General features: G+C 42.3%; 1 protein-coding gene across 6 annotated transcripts in view; it reads left to right on the forward strand.

Annotated features, from left to right (window-relative positions):
• Window positions 1-21,333, forward strand: part of WASF2 (WASP family member 2) — a 62,014-nt gene that overhangs the window by 35,013 nt on the left and 5,668 nt on the right. For 5 of the 6 annotated variants that reach the window (XM_084815747.1, XM_084815745.1, XM_084815746.1 and 2 more), the window contains 6 exons: window positions 1,452-1,586; window positions 3,020-3,173; window positions 4,948-5,065; window positions 8,313-8,443; window positions 19,427-19,582; window positions 20,728-21,233. In XM_084815747.1, coding sequence (XP_084671873.1) covers window positions 1,452-1,586; window positions 3,020-3,173; window positions 4,948-5,065; window positions 8,313-8,443; window positions 19,427-19,582; window positions 20,728-21,233 — 1,200 coding nt within the window. The remainder of the gene's footprint in view (window positions 1-1,451; window positions 1,587-3,019; window positions 3,174-4,947; window positions 5,066-8,312; window positions 8,444-19,426; window positions 19,583-20,727; window positions 21,234-21,333) is intronic. The other variant, XM_084815751.1, reaches the window with a different exon arrangement.

Here is a 21,333-nt window from a genome sequence, read left to right on the forward strand (position 1 = left end):
AGATCTGCTGTTAGCATACTGATGACAAGAACCTGCCAGCAATACCTGGGAAAGCAAAAATTCTAAAATCTAGTGGTGCTGAACAGCTTTTATAGGAGGGCTCTGAGGCTGGTATATCTCCAGAATCTGGGATCTATATGCGTTTTGTAGCTGTTAGGAGGAAAAACTGAGGTTCAGCCTGTGGTAGTGGTGTATTGGCATGCTGAAACAAAACCACTTTTTCTGTGTTGCTGTCTTCTGAGAACCTGATAGCTGTTTCTGTTGCAAGACAGTATCACCTGTCTCACTACCTTTTCTTCCACCCGGGATATACTCTTCATCTTTTACTCTTTTTACATCGCCTTATCATGTAGATAATTTATTTTCACAACTGTATCTTGCCTTTCAGCCCACCAGAACTTTCAAGGCATTAGATATGGAAGCACTTGGGAATGGGGATCTGTCTTCTTGTTTCACACCCTTCCCCTCTTTTGTTAGTGTTACACGTCTGATTTTATGTATTGCACTGCGCTTGTGTGAGAGGGTGATCTTTGGATCTCAACAAATAATGAATTATTTACTCTGCTTTCTTGGCTTCTCAAAACTACTGAACACCTTTTTAGGCTTCTTGGGTACCAATGGGAACTTCAAGTACTCTGTAGTTTTGAATTTAATCTTTAATTTTCATTTTTATTTTAACTCTTTAAGTTCAGGTTTCTTCCTTCAAACCACTTGTAACTATCTAGTTTTGCAAGAACATAAAATCTTCAATTCAGAGTTGTTTTCACCTTTGAAAGTACCTTGCTTTGTTTTTTTGTGCTGCCACCTGCAAGTAAGAAATGACTCTATGTCCAGTATGAAAGAAAGCAGAGCGAGACGGGGACTTCCTTTTTGTAGTATGCAATGAAATGAGTCTTTTAGAACTTCCAGAGACCAATGGACTGTAGCTGTAATTGTGTGTCTGTCTAGCAGACCATCTCAGAAGCGAAAGAGATCAGACTCATAAGATGAAGGCTAATGTGTCATGGTCATCTGGCTCATGACTGCCTTCTTTAATGAAGTAATAACGTCTTTACAAATAAGTCTTTACAAATGCTGCCTCACTTCTTTCCTTAAAGATGCTCTGAAAGAGTCACAGTTCGCCAGACAGGTTCATCGGTTCTGTTTATACAGGAGTCTCTTGTTACTAATGTCCTGGTTGTGAGAGCAAATGTGACTTTCAGTCAATCCCTCCTGTAAATAACAGCAAATACGTATAAATACTTATTGCACCTATGGATGCACTTACATGCATATATAATTTATATAGCACCCCTCTAGCAATCAACACTTTATGGCACATCGCAAAATATAACTAAGAAGGAGACCATGTCAGGTTGGTTAGTGAGGGGGGGAGAACAAGTGGCTGGGCATCTGTGTGGCTAATACCATTCAGAAGTGTAATATTCTGCTCTCCTTTTTCTCCTTTCCAGGTAAGTTTGCAGAGGACATATTTGGAGAACTTTTTACTCAAGCAAACACCTTTGCCTTTCGAGTGAGCTCTCTAGTCGAGAGAGTTGACCGCCTTCAGGTCAAAGTCACTCAGCTGGATCCAAAGGAGGAAGAAGGTAAGGGAGCAAAATGGTATGCATTTTGGCCAGCTGTGCTAAAGAGTCACACCTGCAGCTGAGAAATGCTTGTGGCATGAACTTGAAAATAGGGTTGGGCACCTATTATTTGACAATCAAACATGAAGATGTTTCATGTAATCAAGAATATTGTTGCGCCCATCCTTCTTGTTGTATCACAGGGAGGTCACCTGATAGTAAGGGCAAAAGTGAAGGCCTTTTGCTAGCCATTCTACAGGATCAGGAATGCACATGGATGAACCTCATTAAGGAGCCGGCCCCCCTTGCCTTGCAGCTCTTTCCAGAGAGCTGCCTCCTCTCCTGATTAAGCTGTAGGGAGTGTTCAGTGAACAGCGGAGAAAGAATGCAGCAGCAGTAGTTTTCCCCGGCCCTGTGCATGCCGGTTGCGCAATTGGGATTACCCTAATTACCCGCACCGCATCATCCAAACGTGGTGTGGGCGTAGTGACTTTTCACCCACCCTACAACCCCTACTGCAAGCCATGGGTTGTATGGTGGGTGAAAAGTCACTACGCCCATGCTGTGTGCTGGGTTCAGATGACATGGCAACCTGTGACACAGTGCAGGTAATTAGGGTAATCCCGGTCGTGCGACTGGCACATGGGGGCAGGGGAAACAACCAATGCTGTGTTGTTTCCCCTGCTAATCGTCTGAACCCGGTCATACAGTTTAGCTTTTCCTACTGGCCATATAAGTTAATTGTAGGGATTTCTGAGAAGGAAGAGGAACACGGGGTTCAAGGGGAATTTTGAAGCAAACACAAGCTATTATCAGAGTGCCGAAGGATCACAATTACCACTGAGTCCATTACATTTGCTGTGGGGAGAGATTCCTCATTGACCTAGCTTGGTGATCTGTAAGGCTTCTGGGCTTTATTGGATGCCAGAGATGTTTAGAAGATAGTAGAATTTGTCACAGCCATCATTTTCTGTTGGTCCTTTTAAAATATTTGAGTGATTGGTTATTTGATGAAAAGTGTAGAATTGGGTTATTTTCGGGGGTGAGGTGGAGATTGGACTGGTCAGATGCAGCCCTACATGAAGGTTTTCTGAATGCTTATAGATCTCCTATTTGACTAAAGGTGGTTGGCTCTGTCCCCATGTTTTGTTTTGTTTTGTTTAAAAAAAGCATTCCGCTATTACTAAAATAAATTATTCCACAGCAGTCTGGTTTCTTACCCAGCATACACTGGCTGTTAGGCAGTTAACTCCTTTCCCAGGCTTCAAACACAGTATCAGATGATATTGTGAAAAGAAGTTTGTCTTGAAACGCTTCCTTAGAGAAGTGGCAAAAGGATCCATGTTGTAACTGCGGAGTGCATTGAGAACAGTAACTGGGCAAATGCTGGCTCAGCTTGTGTTTTGAGGTGAGTTCTCAGTTTCGTTTTTCTTTCTTCCTTTCTCTCCTCTTAGTGTCCCTGCAAGGCATTAACACCAGGAAGGCCTTCAAAAGCTCCACAACTCAAGACCAAAAGCTCTTTGACAGAGACTCTCTCCCCGTGCCCGTCCTTGAAACATACAGCGTTTGTAATATGCCTCCACCTCTTAACATCCTCTCCTCCTACAGGTAACATACCTTGTATTCATAACCAAGCATGAAGGTTGCCCATCTAATTGATAAGGATGGTCATGAACCTGCCTTGTTCCCTAAATTCTGTGGAGTGGTCCAGCTGGTCCATAAGAGAGCCTACTCTCTGATCAGAGCATTGGCGCACCTTCCTTACAGAGGCTAAAATGTTTTGGCCTTTTTAGTTGAGAGGAAAAATGTGATGGTGGGGGGACAGAAAGTGGGCAACATGATACAGATTTGTGAGAGGAGATGGGGACAATTTTTTTCCTATAATACTAGGACACAGGGTCACTCAATGAACTTGGCTTAGGACAAAGAAAAAGGTACTACTTCATCTTTCGTATAACTGACTTATACATTGGTCCCACTTAAGTGGTGATGGCCACTAGTTTTAGAAAACTTTTTTTTAAAGCAGTAGACAGTTTCATGTAATATAGGGCCACTCAGTGGCTATAGGCCCTGATACCTAAATGGAGCTTCCATCTTCAGAGGTGACATTCTCTGAGTATGCTAGACTCAGACAAAGGAGGGCTGCCTTCACCATGCTGTGCTTGTGTGGTTCCAGAGGCATCTCACCAGTCAGTGCTGGACTAGACTAGACTCTATCTAACAAAGATAGATCTTTGCTGTAATCGAGCAAGATGCTCTTATGTTTTCCATTCTCTAATGCAGGGGTGTCTGACTTCATGAGCCTGCGGGCTGGGTTCCCCTTGGCCAAAGTGCTCAAGGTCCATATTCCCCACTACCAGCAATAACAACATTGCATGCTGTCTCCCCGCCCCCACCCCATATGCACCTGTATGGAGCTAGGTGGATCACTGGCCCAACTCAGTATAAAACAACTTCCTGTGTTCCAAAGGTGACTTATTGCAATTAGGGCAGGGGCCTGATATTGCCTGCAGGCTTCCAGTTGCCCATCACTACTATAATGGGTTTTTAAAATAATTTCCCTTTAGGGATTATGTGAATGGATGTGGCTGGAAAATTGGTAATTTACTCTCTGGTATAGCTAGTGGTCATAGTTTTTGTAGTAATGCCATAGGAAAGTGGAATCCTGATAGCTCTACATAAACCTCCACAAAGGCAAGCCTAGCATATCTTTTGTTTGTGTTCATGCATATTCCTCTGTGCAATCCTGCTGTTTCTTTCCTACTGCCATATATGCAATTTACAGTGCATATATTTGCACGTTGAGTTGCCTGAAGTAGGTGCAGACTGTTCTTCTGGGAAGTGTGACTGTCTGTTGGCCCCTCTGTCTGGTCTCAAGAGATGGATCCAACCAGGGTAGAATGTTGTAGTAAAAGCAGGCAGGTTCCTTGCTGACCCTCTAACTGTGCCATGTCTTCCTGCAAGATAGCAAGCATATTCAGGGTGAGAGGGTTAAGTGGTCAGGAATACAAATATTTCTTCAGCCCATATCCTTAAATATCTTTTGAACAGGTAAAAAGTAATTACAGATAGCTAGAGGCAGCTGTCTTTGAGATACAGTTACACTGCAAAGCAGGCATGGGTGTCTGTACACCGTATAAACATACTGCCTTCTACATCTCAAAGGCACAGTGGGTACCCTCACTAGTGTAGGTTGTGACTGAGAGTTGCAAGTGGGAAAGGATTGAACCAGAGTTTTTATTTTAAGGGGGCAGGGAATCTTTTTATTTTAAGGGGGCAGGCAACATGGTGTCTGCACTTGTTAGGTGCATGGTATCTGGGCTTCAGATAAAACATTTAACGATCTTGCTGTACCTATCTGTCTGGCTTTCCTCTTTCCTAGGGATGATGGCAAAGAAGCACTTAAATTCTACACAGATCCATCATATTTCTTTGATCTTTGGAAGGAGAAAATGCTGCAGGACACCAAAGATATCATGAAAGAGAAGCGGAAGCATAGGGTGAGATGAAGGGCATCTTTCTTGTTGTTTTTTTAACCCTTAAACAGAGCAAGGAAAGGAAAACATAAGAGATCACTACTGTCTGAATCCAGGTAACCATTCTTAAAGGTGGATGTGGATATTTTTGTCACACAACTGGATTGGTTCTTACGGTTTCAGATGAAGTAGGCACTGTTTCTATCTAATCTGCTTCATGGGATGTTTGTGCTGGCACAGCCGTGCCATTTCTTTTGCAGGGGTGATATTTAGAGCCTCTTCACAAAATCTTTAGTATATTGTTAACATCTCTCTTCAGTGCCTAAGGATGCAATTCACTGGCAGTAAGTCCCATTGAACACAGTGTGGTTTACTTTAGAGCAAACATGCATAGGATTGGGCTGCAAGCTATTTACTCTGAAGAAACTGTGGGAAACTCTAGTAGAAACATACTAACATACATCTTGTAACTCATCAAATGTGTTTCAGGCAGGCCCATCCTCACATTTTGCAAAAAAAATAAACCGCAATAGAAAGCCCCCCTTTCCTCTGCAATAAATAAGTGGTGGAGGGATTTTGTTCGGAAGTAGCTTTTTGTAGGCCAACTCTGCTTCTCTTTCCCTGTGCCTTGGCATGTTTTGGGAAGAAGGGGAAGCGCTGAACCCTCCCTTCATTCCCCAAACAGGCATGGTGGAGTGGGGGCAGGAAGGGGAACAGCCTCCAACACAGTATGCCAAAAGGTATGCTATCTGAGCCAGTTTTCCCCCTTCCTCCATATGGTCTCTTCAGAGGCAAAGGGGATCAGTTTCCCTTTGCTTTCCAAGAGACCGTGGTGAGAGGACTGGCTGCTTGTGCTGGCTGAGCGGAAAGCATGTCATGCTTGCTTCTCTATGCCTGCAGGCTTGGAGCTTGTGCCTGTGTTGCTGCTCTCTGATATTGGGGATCTTCTCCAGTGGCATAAGGGAAGTTTGCATTCACAATTGTTGACCAGCTGGGTGTGTGCATGAATTCTCACTCCTTGCTGGTTTTCTGCAAGGGTAGGCCCCTGGAATGCCAACGCAATTCTGCTCTAAGCCGCGCTTTGAACGGCGGAGTATAACTTCCTACAATAAATAAATACACCCTGCTTTTGAAAAATGGGAAGTGATATTCTGAGCCATGTGGTAAATGAGAGGTGTGGTTGCTGCTTCCCCAGAGCTGGATCCTGTACTGCTCTGGTACCTTTTGAGTAATAAGATTATGTTAGCAGTTTTTGCATCAGAGCTGGTAGTCCCACAGAATAACTTCCCAAGTGATCTGGTAAGGTTTCTGCAGCCAGAGTAATGTGGAATCCAGCAACAGGAAAGTGGCTTTGGTAATGCATAAATCAACCCAACAAAAGCATTTCCTGCCTGCCCAAATGAAGCAATGTGTAGTCTTCCCCTTTCAGGACTGACTACTCTCTTAGTGTCATTAGGCTGAACTGTTGTGGTGTAGCAGTGCTCTGAAAATGCTGATCCATCAAGTCACCATGCATAGATTTGCTGTGGCTGAGCAGCTCTGGCACAGGAAGCTGTTCCATAGCAATGTAGTTTGCCTACAACAAAACAAGCTATCCCTTTGCCTTTGTTTTGAATGTCTGTTCATAATAGGCCATGAGTGGTGATCTAATCGGACCTTAGGAACATTGCTTATTTGAGACCCTTTTGCTGAGTTTCGCATTAGCCTAACTGTATTTTAGGTGGGCATCTACAAAGTGCACAGCTCACTTATTGTGTTACTTCATGAGTTTGTTTCTGCTACACCTGCCTAGGCCCCTGTAGCTGTGTAATATTTGGAAGCAGTCTGAATGTTAGTTGCCCCATGCTTAATTATGTATGCTATTGTATAGCTGTTGACATGTATAGTGGGTGAAGGTGATGTTTCTGCAACTTTGATACATTACACATGGATTCCTTATACTAAGGATAGGCAACTTTGGGAGGTCTAGGTGCCAGTTTTGCCCCCCATGAGCTGCACCTCCCCCGCCCCCCCGGTGGTTCCAGTTTTTTTAAAGGGCGTCTGGAGCAGCTACAGAGCACTAAAAGGTTAAAAAGGGCTTTAGAATGGCCACTCCAGACACTTTTTTAAAAAGCGGGGGGGGGGCAGTGGGGGCCACAATGCGCACATTGCCCACCCCTGGCTTAGATCAAAGTATTCTCTGATATAGGGGGATATAGCACACAGTGGCTCTTACTCCATGAGTTTCTGTTGCAGTTGTATCAGTACTGTCTGAGATTGATGCCACTTTGAGTTTACAAAGGTGTGGGAGTTCTAGCCCAGTGCTATACTATCTTCTAACCCCCGCAAAAAAATCTGGCACAGTGACTTTCAAATGTATTCCAAGCAACCCTGGAAACTACTTATTGTTTAAGAAACATAAAGGGAGGACAAGCGTCCTTGTCTGCCATTACTGATCCTCCCATACCATGCACAGCTACAGGAGAGTGTAGGGAGTGTTCTGGGGCACTTCGGCACCTTCTCAATTGGTGTAGGGCAATGATGAGGCTCCACAGGCCTGGCCAGCACTCCCCATGGATAGAGGATGTACCCCTAGAATGCACCCCAGAATCCTCTCACATATAGGTGTGTTGGGGCAGAGGCACAGAGGCAGACACATCAGCTGTTCCTTGAAGTTAAGAAGTAGCTCTCCTGGTCTGCTCTGCTTGAGTTGCAGGTAAAGCCTTCTGGAAATTGAGACCGCATATTGGTCACATTAATGGCTCTTCTCCTGTTTCAGCCCCTTTGAAATCCAGAACAGGGGATAGCACTTGGTAATCTCTGTGTGCCTGTGTACAACACCCCTGCAGATTATTGGGGTAACCGCAGTGAAGGGGTGCTATGCAAATATTTCTCTTTAGTGGAAACATACCTCTGAATGGAGGACTAGCCCACTAGTTATCTCCTAGTTGAGGGCTTGGTTAGGAAACTGCACACCTTGGGTGTTGAAATCTCTAGGAAAACTAAGGAAGCTTTCTAATTTTATTAAGATAATCTCGTAGTTTCACTCTCTGGTACAGTGGGGAAGCTTTTACAGTAACTACTGTGTCCTGTGTTGCTCTCTATTCTCTAACTTAATAAGATAAGCTCTAGCAATGAGGAAACTGCTTTTAAAAGGTTCCATGCAGTCCCCAAGTATGTGGCTGGGATCATCTTTACTCTGTCAATGCAATAAAATAGGACGGTCCTGGAAACTAATCTTTTTGGAGTCTATTCTAAGAGGTTTGTTTTTTATATTCATTTTATTTTATAGAAAGAAAAGAAAGATAATCCAAACAGAGGAAATGTGAATCCTCGGAAAATCAAAACCCGGAAGGATGAATGGGAGAAAATGAAAATGGGACAAGAGTTTGTCGAGTTAAGGGAAAAACATGGACCAGGAGGGTAAGAAAAACTAGAATGCTGAGCATGGCTGATCTGAACATGATCCATACTGCTCTGCAGTTCCTCTGCTTTCATTCTGCAGTCTTGGTCCTATCAAGAGTTTTTAGGTGCTCTCAGTAATGCATTTGACAATGTTAATGTTTTCTGACTAAATCCAAGAGCAAAACAGGTAACATATATTTGCACCTTGCTATGTCCCTGGGGCTCAGGGTGGGTTACACAGATACTTAAAATTGGGCATGCACTGAACAAAAGGATTTGAACAGGACTGTGACAGGAATGTATAATAAACTTTGAGTGACTGATTGAAGAAAAGGGTTTTCACTATGTAGCTCAACATTTGATTTATCCTTCAGTGGCTTCAGCTTAAATGCAATGGCCAGGTTCCAAAGAACCATACAAGAAGTTCTGCATGTCCAAGGGAGCTTTATGTTTCAGCTTCTTGAAGAGCAGCCCCTATGTTGCATGGCAGCCCACCTGGAAACTGGAGGGGCTCTCAGACTGTTTGTGATGGAGGTGGTTTGTTCAAAGCAAAGTCAAGAATCACACTGAGCTCTTTGGATCCTAGCCCATTTCCTCCTGTTTTCTGGTTCTGTATCTCTACAAGGCCTTTGGAGCCGATAACTGATTGCCAGCCTGTTGATTTGGTAGCTTTCTAGAGAATTCTTGTCACATTCTGCTCCCACCAAACCCTCCCCTTACTCCTAAACACTACATGTTCGTAATGCCTAATTCTGAAACCAAGGAAAATGTATAAGGGAGGAGGGAAGTGAGCAAAAGGAGGCTTGTAATACATGTTACGCATGCAGTGGTAGCTACACTTGCCTGCATGCTATGCAGCCTGAAAGTCAGTCTTGAGCCAGCATCCTCTGGACTTGCACACTAATGCTTAGAGCCACTGCAGGTTGTTTTAGGGACTACTGCTGGCTCTGAGGTTGCTCCTGGTATGTCTTTCTGAGATCAGATTTGGAGCATGTTCCGCAAACCAACCATTTCACCCTTGGAACACGTTGGCTATTTATAAGAGGGTACTGCCTGCAAAATCCAATTTGAGGGTACTTCCATCACCCAAACATAGCCACAAATGTCGTGTTCTTATTTGGGCCCAGCTTTTGGCTGGCACTTTGGACATGGTGTTCTGGCACTCCACAGATAATTCTCAGCTGGTTAGCTGGCAGCATTATGTGCTGTAGCTTTTCCCCCTGAAAAATAAGCACACAAGATGGTCCTGTCCTTTCTTTCTGATTTTCTCTTGGTACTGAAGTTAGAAGTAGACTGGGTTGGTAGCATGTCTCCTTTTTAGTTGAATCCATAGATTGAATAGAATTGTCCATTTCAAAGATGAATGCCACAGCAGGCAGGGGAAGATGGTGGTGAGCAGATTGTTATGTTTAATGGCCACTTTTCCCCATTTTAAAAAAATATTCTTTTGGCCTTCTGTCTAGGGCACATACAGAGTGAAACCTCCTCCCCGTTTAAATTTTCCAGACTCTACTGTTCTGAAAATATCCTTCTTTTCTCTTTAGTGGGCATTTTGTTTGTGGATTTAACTTTTGGTGCTCATTTTAGCTGTCATTGAATTGCATAACTGCAGTCTGGAGAATACAATTCCTGCCTTTTGTGAACATTGGAGCTTGAAAAAGCTTCATGCATCCAGGTCACACAGCGGCATATGCACTCCCAACTCCTCTCCTCTCCAAAACTTCAAGGGAGAGAAATTTGTCTAACACTACCTCTAGAATGGCAACCCATTGGTGTTGCAAAAGAAAAGCCTTTGGCAGTATTGGAACGAAGTTGCCTTCCCCAACCTGATGCCTTCCAAATAGAGTGCTCAGCCAGCATGGCAAAGAGCCATCGGGAAAAGGAGCAGTTGATGAGAGCTGGGCCCTGTGTTCTGCTAGGCCATGATCTCTGAGGTTACTAGAAGAGAGCTTCCCAAACAGTCACATTTTTCAGAAGCCCTCAGTGTGTGGTCACTAGTATTTATTTTCCACACTTATTTGCTCTAGTAATGAACTGGAAATATCAATTAGGTATCTTGAAAGGCTTTTTAATTGTTTTGGCAAACAGGTGAAACTTGAATAATTCTGCATATTATTTTTCTGCCTGTCATTTGCAGCCAAGGTCTGTCAGTTTAGGCGTATAGCAAATTTGTAAACTCTAAATGAGCATTAAGCTGAATCAGAGTTGTGCCAGTACAGACACAATTCTGGCCACATTTAGGAGCCCCTTCTCTAATGAGTGTGTGTGACTTGCCTGAATTGGTCTGATTAGGAGTAGGCTCACATGTCTGTTCTTTCTCCTCTACAAGGATTTTTTTTTTCATGTACATGTTTGCCCCTTTCAGAAGATTCTGTTGCATGTGAGGGGAGGCCAAAAAAAATCAGCATTGAGTAGGAGAATATTGCTTGTAATTCCACCACTGCTCATTCTTAAAATACTTGCTACAGTTATTGTTTCACTATTTCTATCTCCAAATCTGGGTAGGTCACTTTCAAATATACAGGCAGGGACCGTTGAGCTCCAAGGAATTTAGCAACCCTTTGTCACGCTGCTGCTTTTCTTTGTAAGAATACATTGTTTTGAAGCTAACTTCATATTAGCTGTCTTCTGGATTGTACCATTTCAGATTGCAGGTAAGACGATCCTGTGTTGATACACTTCGAATTTTAAAAAAAAAATGCCTGCACATAGTTCTGATGCCTTGATGTGCTAGATTTCTATCTTCCTACAAGTTTATTTGATTCTTTTATTGATTGATTTGGTTTATACCCCACCTTTCTACCAAAAAATGGCACTCAAGGCGGCTTACGAAAACAATTTAAAATTGATTAAAACGATAAAATACATTAAAATACAATAAAAACATAACAATTACAGAATAAAAACAACACCCAACCCACAGACCCATTTACAGGCCAAAGTCCTTCTTGAATAAAGCAGAAGAAGAGCAGAGAGGGAGTGAACCTAGCCTCCCTCGGGAGGGAGTTCCACAGCCTGGGAGCAGCCACCAAAAATGCCCTCTCTTGCATCACCTCCAAATGCGCCTCTGATGGTAGCGGTTTTCAAAGAAGGGCCTCTCCGGAAGATCTTAAGTTCCTGGCAGACTCATATGGGAGAAGGCGGTCTTTCAGGTAGCCTGGTCCCAAGCCATATAGGGATTTATAGGTCACAACCAGCAGTTTGAATTCTGCCCAGAAACAGACTGGTAGCCATTGAGACTGCTATACAAGGGAGTTGCATGTTCCCTGTAAATGGCCCCATCGGCAGTCTGGCCGCAGTATTCTGGACCAGCTGAAGTTTCTGAACAGTTTTCAAAGGCAGTCCCATGTAGAGCACATTACAATAGTCCAAACAGGATGTAACTAAGGCATGTGTGACTGTGGCCAGATCAGACATCTCTAGGCAAGTTTGCTTGTTTGTTTGTTTGTTTTTCATTTCTGTACTGCCCAATAGCCGAAGCTCTCTGGGCGGTTCACAAAAATTAGCACACAGTAAAACAATATAAAATATAAAAACGTTAAAACCACAATATAACAATACAACCAGAATAAAACCAGCGTAAAACCTAGCAGCAATGCAAAGATTTAAAATACAGATTTAAAACAGCAAAGCTAAAAAGTTTGCTTTTCATTTGGAGGGACTTCTTGACATACAGGGGAATATTCAAACATGCAGTCACCTATGTGCAGTCAAGTGATACAGTCCAGAAAGAGCTGTGCTGTGTGAAACTTCTTGCTGTCTTCTGTCACTGCCCTGACAGTGTTCTTCCTAAAACTGTTACTGTCATGCTTGAAGGACTTTACTAAAATCAGAATTACAGGGCTGGAAAAGACCAGGAGACAACCCTAGCCCAACCTCATGTCCTCCTCACCCCGTAGTCTCCTTTACATGTTATGCTATATCTGTTCCATGCCCTGAAAAGCCCATCTGCATGTATGCCCTGGTTACTATCCATACTGATGGTAACTCATCATAAGTAGAAAAGGAGTGAACCAGTCTTGGAAAGGAAAGGTTCCTCCTGTGCAAGCACCGGGTCATTACTGACCCCTAGAGGGACACAGCTTACGCTGGCGTTTTCATGGCAGACTGTAGTGGGGTGGTTTGCCATTGCCTTCCCCAGTCATGACTACCTTTCCCACAGCAAGCTGGGTACTCGTTTTACCGACCTCAGAAGGATGGAAGGCTGAGTCGACCTGAGCCGGCTACCCAAGACCCAGCTTCTGCTGGGATCAAACTCAGGTCGTGGGGAGAGTTTCGGTTGCAATACTGCCGCCTACCACTCTGCGCCACATGAGGCTCAGAGTGAACCAGTCTTAACTCTTCTCAAATACCTGCACAAGAATGTTTTAGTATATCATGTAAATGGCCTATTTATTTATTTGTTTATTTATTAAATTTCTTAATTGCTCATCTGGCCAGTCACCCAGCCACTCTGGGCAATGTACAATAATACAAACAGTTTAAAAACAATAACATTACACATTAAAACATCATTTTCTAAAATTTCCCTAGCCCACCGCAAATGCCTGCCTGAACAACCAAGTTTTCAACGCGTGGCGGAAGCTCATTAAAGAGGGGGCATGGAGGAGTTCCCTAGGGAGGGAGTTCCACAAAGAGGTGGCCACCACAGAGAAGGCCCTCTCCCTCGTCCTCACCAGCCTAGCTGTCCTGGCTGATGGGACACAGAGAAGGCCATCCGAGGCTGATCTTTTTGAGCGGCCTGTCTGGTGTTGCTGGAGGCGCTCCTTAAGATAGGCTGGGCCGGAACCATATAGGGTTTTAAAGGTCAAAACCAACACCTTGAATTTGGCCTGGAAAACAACTGGTAACTAGTGCAACTCCTTCAGCACTGGAGTGATGTGATCACGCCGGCAGCTGTCTTTAATCAGGCGAGCCACTGCGTTCTGTACCAGCTGCAGCTTCCGAACCATCTTCAAGGGTAACCCCACAGAGAGTGCATTACAGTAGTGTAGATGAGAGGAGACCAGGGCATGTACTACGGATGGGAGCAGATGGTCGGGAAGGAAGGGGCGCAGCCGCCGTATCAGATGGAGTTGATACAGCGCTGTCCGGCTCACAGCTGACACCTGAGCCTCCATGGACAGCTGGGAGTCCAAAATGACCCCCAGGCTGCGGACCTGGTCTTTCAAGGGTAGCCATACCCCATTCAACACCAGGTCAGCATCCCCCAGCCTCCTCTTGTCTCCCACCAAAAGTACCTCGGTCTTGTCAGGGTTCAGCTTCAGCTTATTCCTCCCCATCCAGCCACTCACCATCTCCAGACATTTGGACAGGGATTCTACGGCCAACCTTGGTGAAGATTTGAACGAGAGGGAGAGCTGCGTGTCATCCACATATTGATGACGCCACACCCCAAACCACCTGATGATAGCCCCCAGCGGCTTCACATAGATGTTAAATAGCATCGGGGAGAGGATGGAACCCTGTGGCACCTCACAAGTGAGTGGCCACGAAAATGGTCTGAAACCTCCTGTCCCAGTGCTACCCTCTGGTACCTGCCGGAGAGGAAGGACCGGAACCACTGCAATATGGTGTCTCCAATGCCCAACCCCTCCAGGCGGTCCAGGAGGATACTGTGGTCAGTGGTATCAAAAGCCGCTGAGAGGTCGAGGAGAACAAGGAAGGAGCATTCGCCCCTATCCAAAGCCCTCGTAGCATCCACCAAGGCAACCAAGGCAGCTTCTGTCCCGTGCCCAGGGCTGAAGCCCGACTGAAATGGATCTAGATAATCGGCTTCTTCCAAGTGTGCCTTCACCTGCATCACCACCACCCGCTCAATTACCTTGCCCAAATATGGCAGATTCGAAAGTGGGTGAAAGTTGTTCAGAACTCGGGGATGCAAGGAGGGCTTTTTTAAAAGTGGTCTTATCACTGCCTTCTTGAGAGCTGATGGCATCACTCCCTCCTCAAGGGAGGCATTTACCCCCAGCCTGATCCCCTCACCCAGCCTCTCTCTGCAGCTCATAGTAAGCCAAGATGGGCAAGGATCAAGTAAGCAGGTGGTCGGCCTTACAGATGAAAGGACCTTGTCCACTTTATCAGAAGGAAGAAGCTGGAACCGATCCCACAAAACCGGTTTGCCACAGACCGCCTCTTGCTCACTAACTGTATCCACAGCGCACGGATTAATACTTCTAATCCAATCAATTTTATCCGCAAAGTGCCTTGCCAAGGCCTCACGGGAGGCCTTAGAATGCTCCAGTGGTTCCAGGGCCACAGGACCGACCAGACTCCAGACCACTTGGAACAGCCTCCTGGGACAGCACTTTGCAGATGTGATAGAGGCAGCATAATATTCCTTTTTTGCTGCCTTCACCGCCACGTGATAGGCTGAAGATACAGCTCTAGCCCATGTCTGATGGTCTTTGGAGCGAGACTTCTGCCACCGGTGCTCTAGCCATCTCACCCCCTAAGCAAATGAACCAGCCTCCATATCTTGGGGAAGGGGCAACGCACACTAGCTGCAAATGTTCAGTGCTGTGTAGGCATGCAGCGTAAGAACAGTTCCTGTCAAAAGAACTCCACATTACCAGATAAGCTGTTGCAAAGTATCAGTACTAGAGAGGTGCTGTTTTTGATGGCGCTATGCGTACTTTTTTCTTTTTTTATATAATTATTTTTCTTTTTTAAAAAAGAAAAACAAAACACAACAACAACATAAACACACAATACACATACACTAAAATATCTCTTAAGATTGTAAGATATCTACCTTTGGCTCCCCTTACACAACAAATGCTTATTATTATTCTCTAGTTCTGTTCTTAGTTGTATATCATGCATTGAGTTCACAGACCTTATCTCATTTCTCTCCTAATTTTAACAACAACAACAAAAAAGAGAGCCATCTCAAAGTTCAAAATCCACATACATAGATATCATTTTTTTCTATTTCTTGTACAAATTCTATAAAAGGTTTCCAATCTAACATAAATTTAGTTGTTGATCCTTCTTTAATTATAATAAGTTTTGCCATCTCTGCCAGCTCCATCATTTTCACGATCCACTCGCTCACAGTTGGTATTGTTTTATTCTTCCACTTTTGTGCATACAGTAACCTTGCAGCTGTTGTCATGTAGAGAAAGAGTTCCCTCCTTCTCTTTTACGTGTTTATCTGTTAGTCCCAACAAGAAAGTTTCTGGCTTTAATTCTATAGTAGTCTTTTAATATTCTTTGAGCTAAAGACTGTATTTGTTTCCAAAATGTTTTAGCTTTTTTACAAGTCCACCATAAATGATAAAACATTCCCTCTTGATCTTCACATTTTCAACATTTTCCAGAAACACCTTTATACATTTTAGACAATTTAAACGGTGACATATACCATCTATACATCATCTTATAAAAATTCTCTTTAAGACTTGTACATAAAGTAAATTTTAAATCTTTTCCCCACATACTTTCCCACTCTTCGTTGATATATTATGACCAACATTTTGTGCCCATCTTATCATACAATCTTTTACTTGTTCATCCTCTGTCTCATACCGTAACAGTAATTTATACAGTTTAGCAATAACATGTTCATCATTTGTACACAGTGCTGTTTCAAACTCAGATTCTGTTTGTTCAAATCCACCATTTTTCTCATCTATCTTAAACCTTTCTTTAATTTGCAGGTATGAAAACCAGTGACATACATGACCTTCTTCCAATAAGCTTTCCCTCGATTTTAACTTATATTCCCCTTGTGACAGTTCCAGTAAATCATATCTTATTCATTTATGCGTGCTATCAAATTCTCTTCTGTGCATTGCTTCTTGTGAAGATATCCAATGTGGTATTTTTTGATAGAACCTTAATTTATATTTATTCCAGATTCTTAATACAGCCCTTCTTATATAGTGATTATTAAAATCTACATTCACTTTTGTTTTATCATACCACAAGTAACCATGCCACCTGTATCTCAATTCATGTCCTTCTAGTTCTAAAAGTCTTCTATTTTTCAACATCACCCATTCCTTCATCCACATCAAACAGCAGGCAGAAAAATAGGTTTTAAAATCTGGTAATCCCAAGCCACCTCTTTCCTTTGCATCTTGTAAAATTTTATTTTAACTCTTGTTTTTTTTTGCTTGCCATATAAACTTGGTTATATCTATCTGCCACTGCTTAAAAGGTAAATCCGATGTAATAATGGGTCTCATTTGAAATAAAAATAACATTCTAGGTAATACAGTCATTTTGATCATTGCAATTCTTCCCAAAAGTGATAGTTGTAATTTTTCCCATTTTAATTGGCCTTGTTTAATTTCATTCCACACTTTAACATAGTTATTTTGAAAAAGCATACAATTCATATTTGTCAAAAGGACTCCCAAATATTTTACTTTCTTCTCAATTTGGAAGCCAGTCTTATCCATCAACTTTTTTTTTTCTTGAACATTCATATTCTTTGTTAAAAATTTTGTTTTCTGTTTATTAACTTTGAACCCTGCCACTGCTCCAAATTCTTTTAATTTTTTCATTAAAATTTCAATTCCCTTTAATGGTTCTTCCAACATAAACACCAAGTCATCTGCAAAAGCCCTCAGCTTATATTTCTCCTTTTTAATCTTTATTCCTGTAATTCAATCATCTTGTCTTATATCTCTGTTCAATAATTCTAAAACCAATACAAACAGTAGCGGTGACAATGGGCAACCTTGTCTTGTTCCTCTTTGTATATCACAAGGTTTAGTCAAATCCCCATTTATAATTATTTGAGCCTTTTGATCGGTATATACCAATTTCACTGATTTTATAAAGTTTTCTCCACAGTCCAGTTCTTCTAAAGTCTTAATTAAAGATTTCCAGCTGAGATTATCAAATGCTTTCTCTGCATCTAAAAAGATCAGAGCTGCTTGTTTTTCTGGGTGTTTTTCCAAATATTCCACCACATTCAAGACCGTTCTTACGTTATCTCTCATCTGTCTCTTTGGTCCTCATATACAAACTCCTGCAATATTTTCTTGAGCCTTTCTGTCAAAATTGTTGCAAATATCTTATAGTCATTGTTTAATAATGAGATTGGTCTGTAGTTTTTTGTCGTGGTTAAATCCTGTCCTTCTTTAGGTATTAATGTTATATATGCTTTTTTCCATGTTTTGGGTATCTCCCCTTTTCTAAAATACTGTTCATCATATTTTTCAATGGTTGTAAAATTTCTTCTTCACACTTCTTATAATATAATCCTGATATTCCAATTTAATTTTTTTTATTGCTTCCACCATTTCATTTACTGTTATTGGGCCATTCATCATTTGTTTTTGTTCAGTAGTAATTTTTGGTAAATTTTGTTTATGAATATATTTATCTGCTAATTCTTGGGAGATATTCTGTCCTTTATACAAATTTGAATAATATTGATAAAAGGCTTTCTGAATTGCCACATTATTGGTTAATTCTAATCCACTTTCACTTATTTTCACAATTGTTTTCTTTTTCCTTTCTAAGTTTTTAGACCAACCATCTTCCTGGTTTAAGCAAATTCAAAATTTCTTTGTTTTACAAAGTTTAATTTTTTTTTTGCATATCCTGAACTGTTAACATCAACAATTGTTGTTGGAGTAATTTAATCTGTCAGAGGACACTTGCCTTTCCCGTTTTTTTCTTTAGGAATTCTTCTTTCTCCTTTATCTGTTTTAGAATATTTTGTACCTTCTCTTTTCTTTTTCAGTTGCGTGTTTTGTTGTATAAAATAACCTCTCATATAGGCCTTACTTGCATCCCATACTGTTCGAATATTTGTTGCCTTGTCTAGAGTCAGTTTAAAACATTCAATTTCTTTTTAGTGTCATCCACAATACTTTTATTTTGAAATATTTCATTCAGTCTCCATCTAAAAGTAGTGCTTCTTTTCACATATGACACAGATATAGGGTTATGGTCCGAAAATGATCTTGATAGAACTTGTCTTTTGACAATATTCGTAGCAAGCTCTTTAGTTGTCAAAATCATATCAATCCTTGAAAAAGATTTATGTATTTCTGAGAAATATGTATATTCTTTTGAGTTTCCATTTTTATTTCTCCATACATCTACTAAAGCCAAATTGTCCATCAATTAAAAAAAAAACTTTTAGGTAATTTCCCTTGATTACGCTTAATTTTTTTCTCCGATATTCTATCCATTTGAGGTGCAATCACCCCATTCCAATCTCCCGTTAAATACCAACAGACGTTAGATCCACGAGTTTGGATAAGAGAACCTCATAAAATTCCGCTTTGTGGTCATTACGTGCATAAACCCCTAAAATCAATGTTGATATGCCATTCAGTGTAATTTTAACTCCCACAAAACGACCTTGTTCATCTGACATTACCAATTCTGGTCCCAAATGTGGCTTAATATATAAAACTACTCCATTTTTCTTTTTTCGGCTTGCAGTTATAAACTCTTCACCTAATTTTTTTATTAATTAAATATTTGGTATCTTCTTTCTTGATATGAGTTTCTTGTAAGCATATTATATCTTGTTTCAGTTTTTGTAAATAGTAAAATATTTTCTTTCTCTTTTGAGAAGCGTTCGCCCCATTAATGTTCCAAGTTAAAAATTTATAATCCATTTTTTAGAAAATATAAGATTAAGGTACATTCTTAATTTACACCTGTTGCACCCTGAGTGCTGTGTCTTCTTGTACATCAGGTTGTAGGTCTATCCAATATTTCCATAAGTTCAAAGGAACTCTCTTGCTTTTTGAACTGAGCTCAACTTAAATCTCTGTCTGTAAGACAAGACCTCACCTTCTGGGAATTCCCATCTAAACATGATCTTGTTCTGTTTCAGGATTGTTGTTAAAAATGCATAATCTCTCCTTTTCCTCAGAAATCTTCCAGGAATTCTTCCAGGAAAAAAAATATGCATACTTTTTTCTGACTTAAATATGCTGAAAGCATTCCTCACTTGGGGGTTTTGTGAAGCCTTGGCAGGGAAGGATCATGGCTGAAGTAAAGTTGTCTTTCTGTTGTTTTTAGGTATCCATCTAATATGGTGTATCAGAATGGTAGCATTGGCTCCAATGAGAGTGTTGATGCCAACTACTACCCGCCTCCTCCACAGCCAGATTCAATTTCATCATCACCCCCCTCATTTACAGATGACAGTCTTCCGCCACCACCAGTGGAGTTTAGGTAAGCAGTGCTGAAGCCACAGTAGGCAGAGCATAACAAATATATGGTCAGGAAGTTTCTAATACAAGTGTTCAGGAAAGGCCATAAAGAGCCTGTCTGTAAGCCCCACCCATGAAGTCTGCAGAAGCCGTTTGGCAGGAAAATAAACCCTTTAGGGTGCAATCCTATGCATGTTTAGACAGAGAAAAGTCCTACAACTCCCAGCTGTGCTGGCTGGGGGATGCTGGGAGTTGTAGGATTTTTCTCTGTCTAAACATGCATAGGATTGCACCCCTAGTTTTTTTTTTAAGCAGTCTGTTAAATGCCATGCAAAAAAAGGTGCTGCCCCTGTGCTTTCTTGACAGATGAATTCTTTTTACTTAAGCTGCTGCTTGGGATTGTTTCACACAGCACATTTATCCTACATGTAGGGAAAAATATGTTACGCTACTGTGTGAAACACAAGTATGTCTTCCTGTGATTACACCTGTTAGCCAGTGTGAAGCAAATTAGAGAAGAATTGCTGTAGTTAATCTCCAGAGTGGGGAAGAATTTTACCAAGGGAAGTGGGGAGTAGAAAAAGTTTGAAAAAGATAGGTGCGAATGCATATACAAGTTTCCTTTCATTACTATGAGGGCTAGGAACTTTATTTAAATGAAAACAGATGTTTCTGGGATCCAGATAAACCTATGCAATTTTAGGTTGCTTGCTAAAGCAAGATCCAATATATTGCCTTGCATCTTCAAGGTACATTTTGTAGCGGTCTCTGTACCTTGATGGGAAAATGCTACAGTGGAATGTTGGGGTTCCAAGACATTCCCATTTGCTGGAACTAGATTTTTAAAAAATCCTACTGCTAGGGTTATCTTTGAGCAAACTGTGCTCAAACTCTTTTCATGCATTGTCTTCTAAAATCCCGCCACTGGATGCAAAACAGAGTATTACAACATAATTCTTACATTCCTGGATCTTTTAGAGGCAAGATCGATCTAATAAAAATCAAGACTGGTTGAGCTGGGTCTTGAGGTGTGACAGGAAAATCTGAAAAATAGTGCTTTCCTTTGCACCGTAGTGGATGACCTTAGCCAAGCTCAGTTTGCAGTATTTGCAAGACTAATGGAACTTTCCTTCTGTCTCCCTTCCTGCTTCCCAATTTCCACTCCAGCAGCTATCCAGCACACAACCAAAGCAGTTCTGGAGGGCCGAGAAAACCCAGCCTAGTCAGCCCAAGCCACCCTCCACCGGCTCCACCCATTGGCTCACCACAGGGGGCCAGGCCAGGCTTTGCGCCACCTCCTGCACCACCACCACCACCGATGATGGGCGCTCCACCACCACCTCCACTTGTGGGCTTTCCAACTGCAGGCATCCCACCGCCACCGTCCCCACCCTCATTTCCCCCTCACCCCGATTTTGCTGCCCCTCCACCCCCACCCCCTCCAGTAGCAGAGTATGCTGTTGTACCTCCACCCCTGTTGCCCCAGCCAACAGGTGGTGCACCACCCCCTCCTCCACCCCCACCCCCTCCTGGTCCTCCTCCTTCATCCTTTGGTGGCATGGATGGTCCAGAGGCTCCTCTTCCACAACCAGATTCTACGTCCTCCAAGCCCAAGTCTTCATTGCCTGCCGTTAGTGAGGCTAGGAGCGACTTGCTCTCTGCTATTCGTCAAGGTAAGCCTCTTCTCGTTTTGCATATCCAAGACTTACCATCTGAAACGATAGACATTTCCTCTCTGTTGGGGGATTGGGGGGGATTGCAAGCTTGTGGCTA

The sequence above is a fragment of the Heloderma suspectum genome, chromosome 10 (assembly GCF_057233095.1).
Source record: "Heloderma suspectum isolate Gila_16-S chromosome 10, 16-S_ref, whole genome shotgun sequence".
Lineage (NCBI taxonomy): Eukaryota > Metazoa > Chordata > Lepidosauria > Squamata > Helodermatidae > Heloderma > Heloderma suspectum.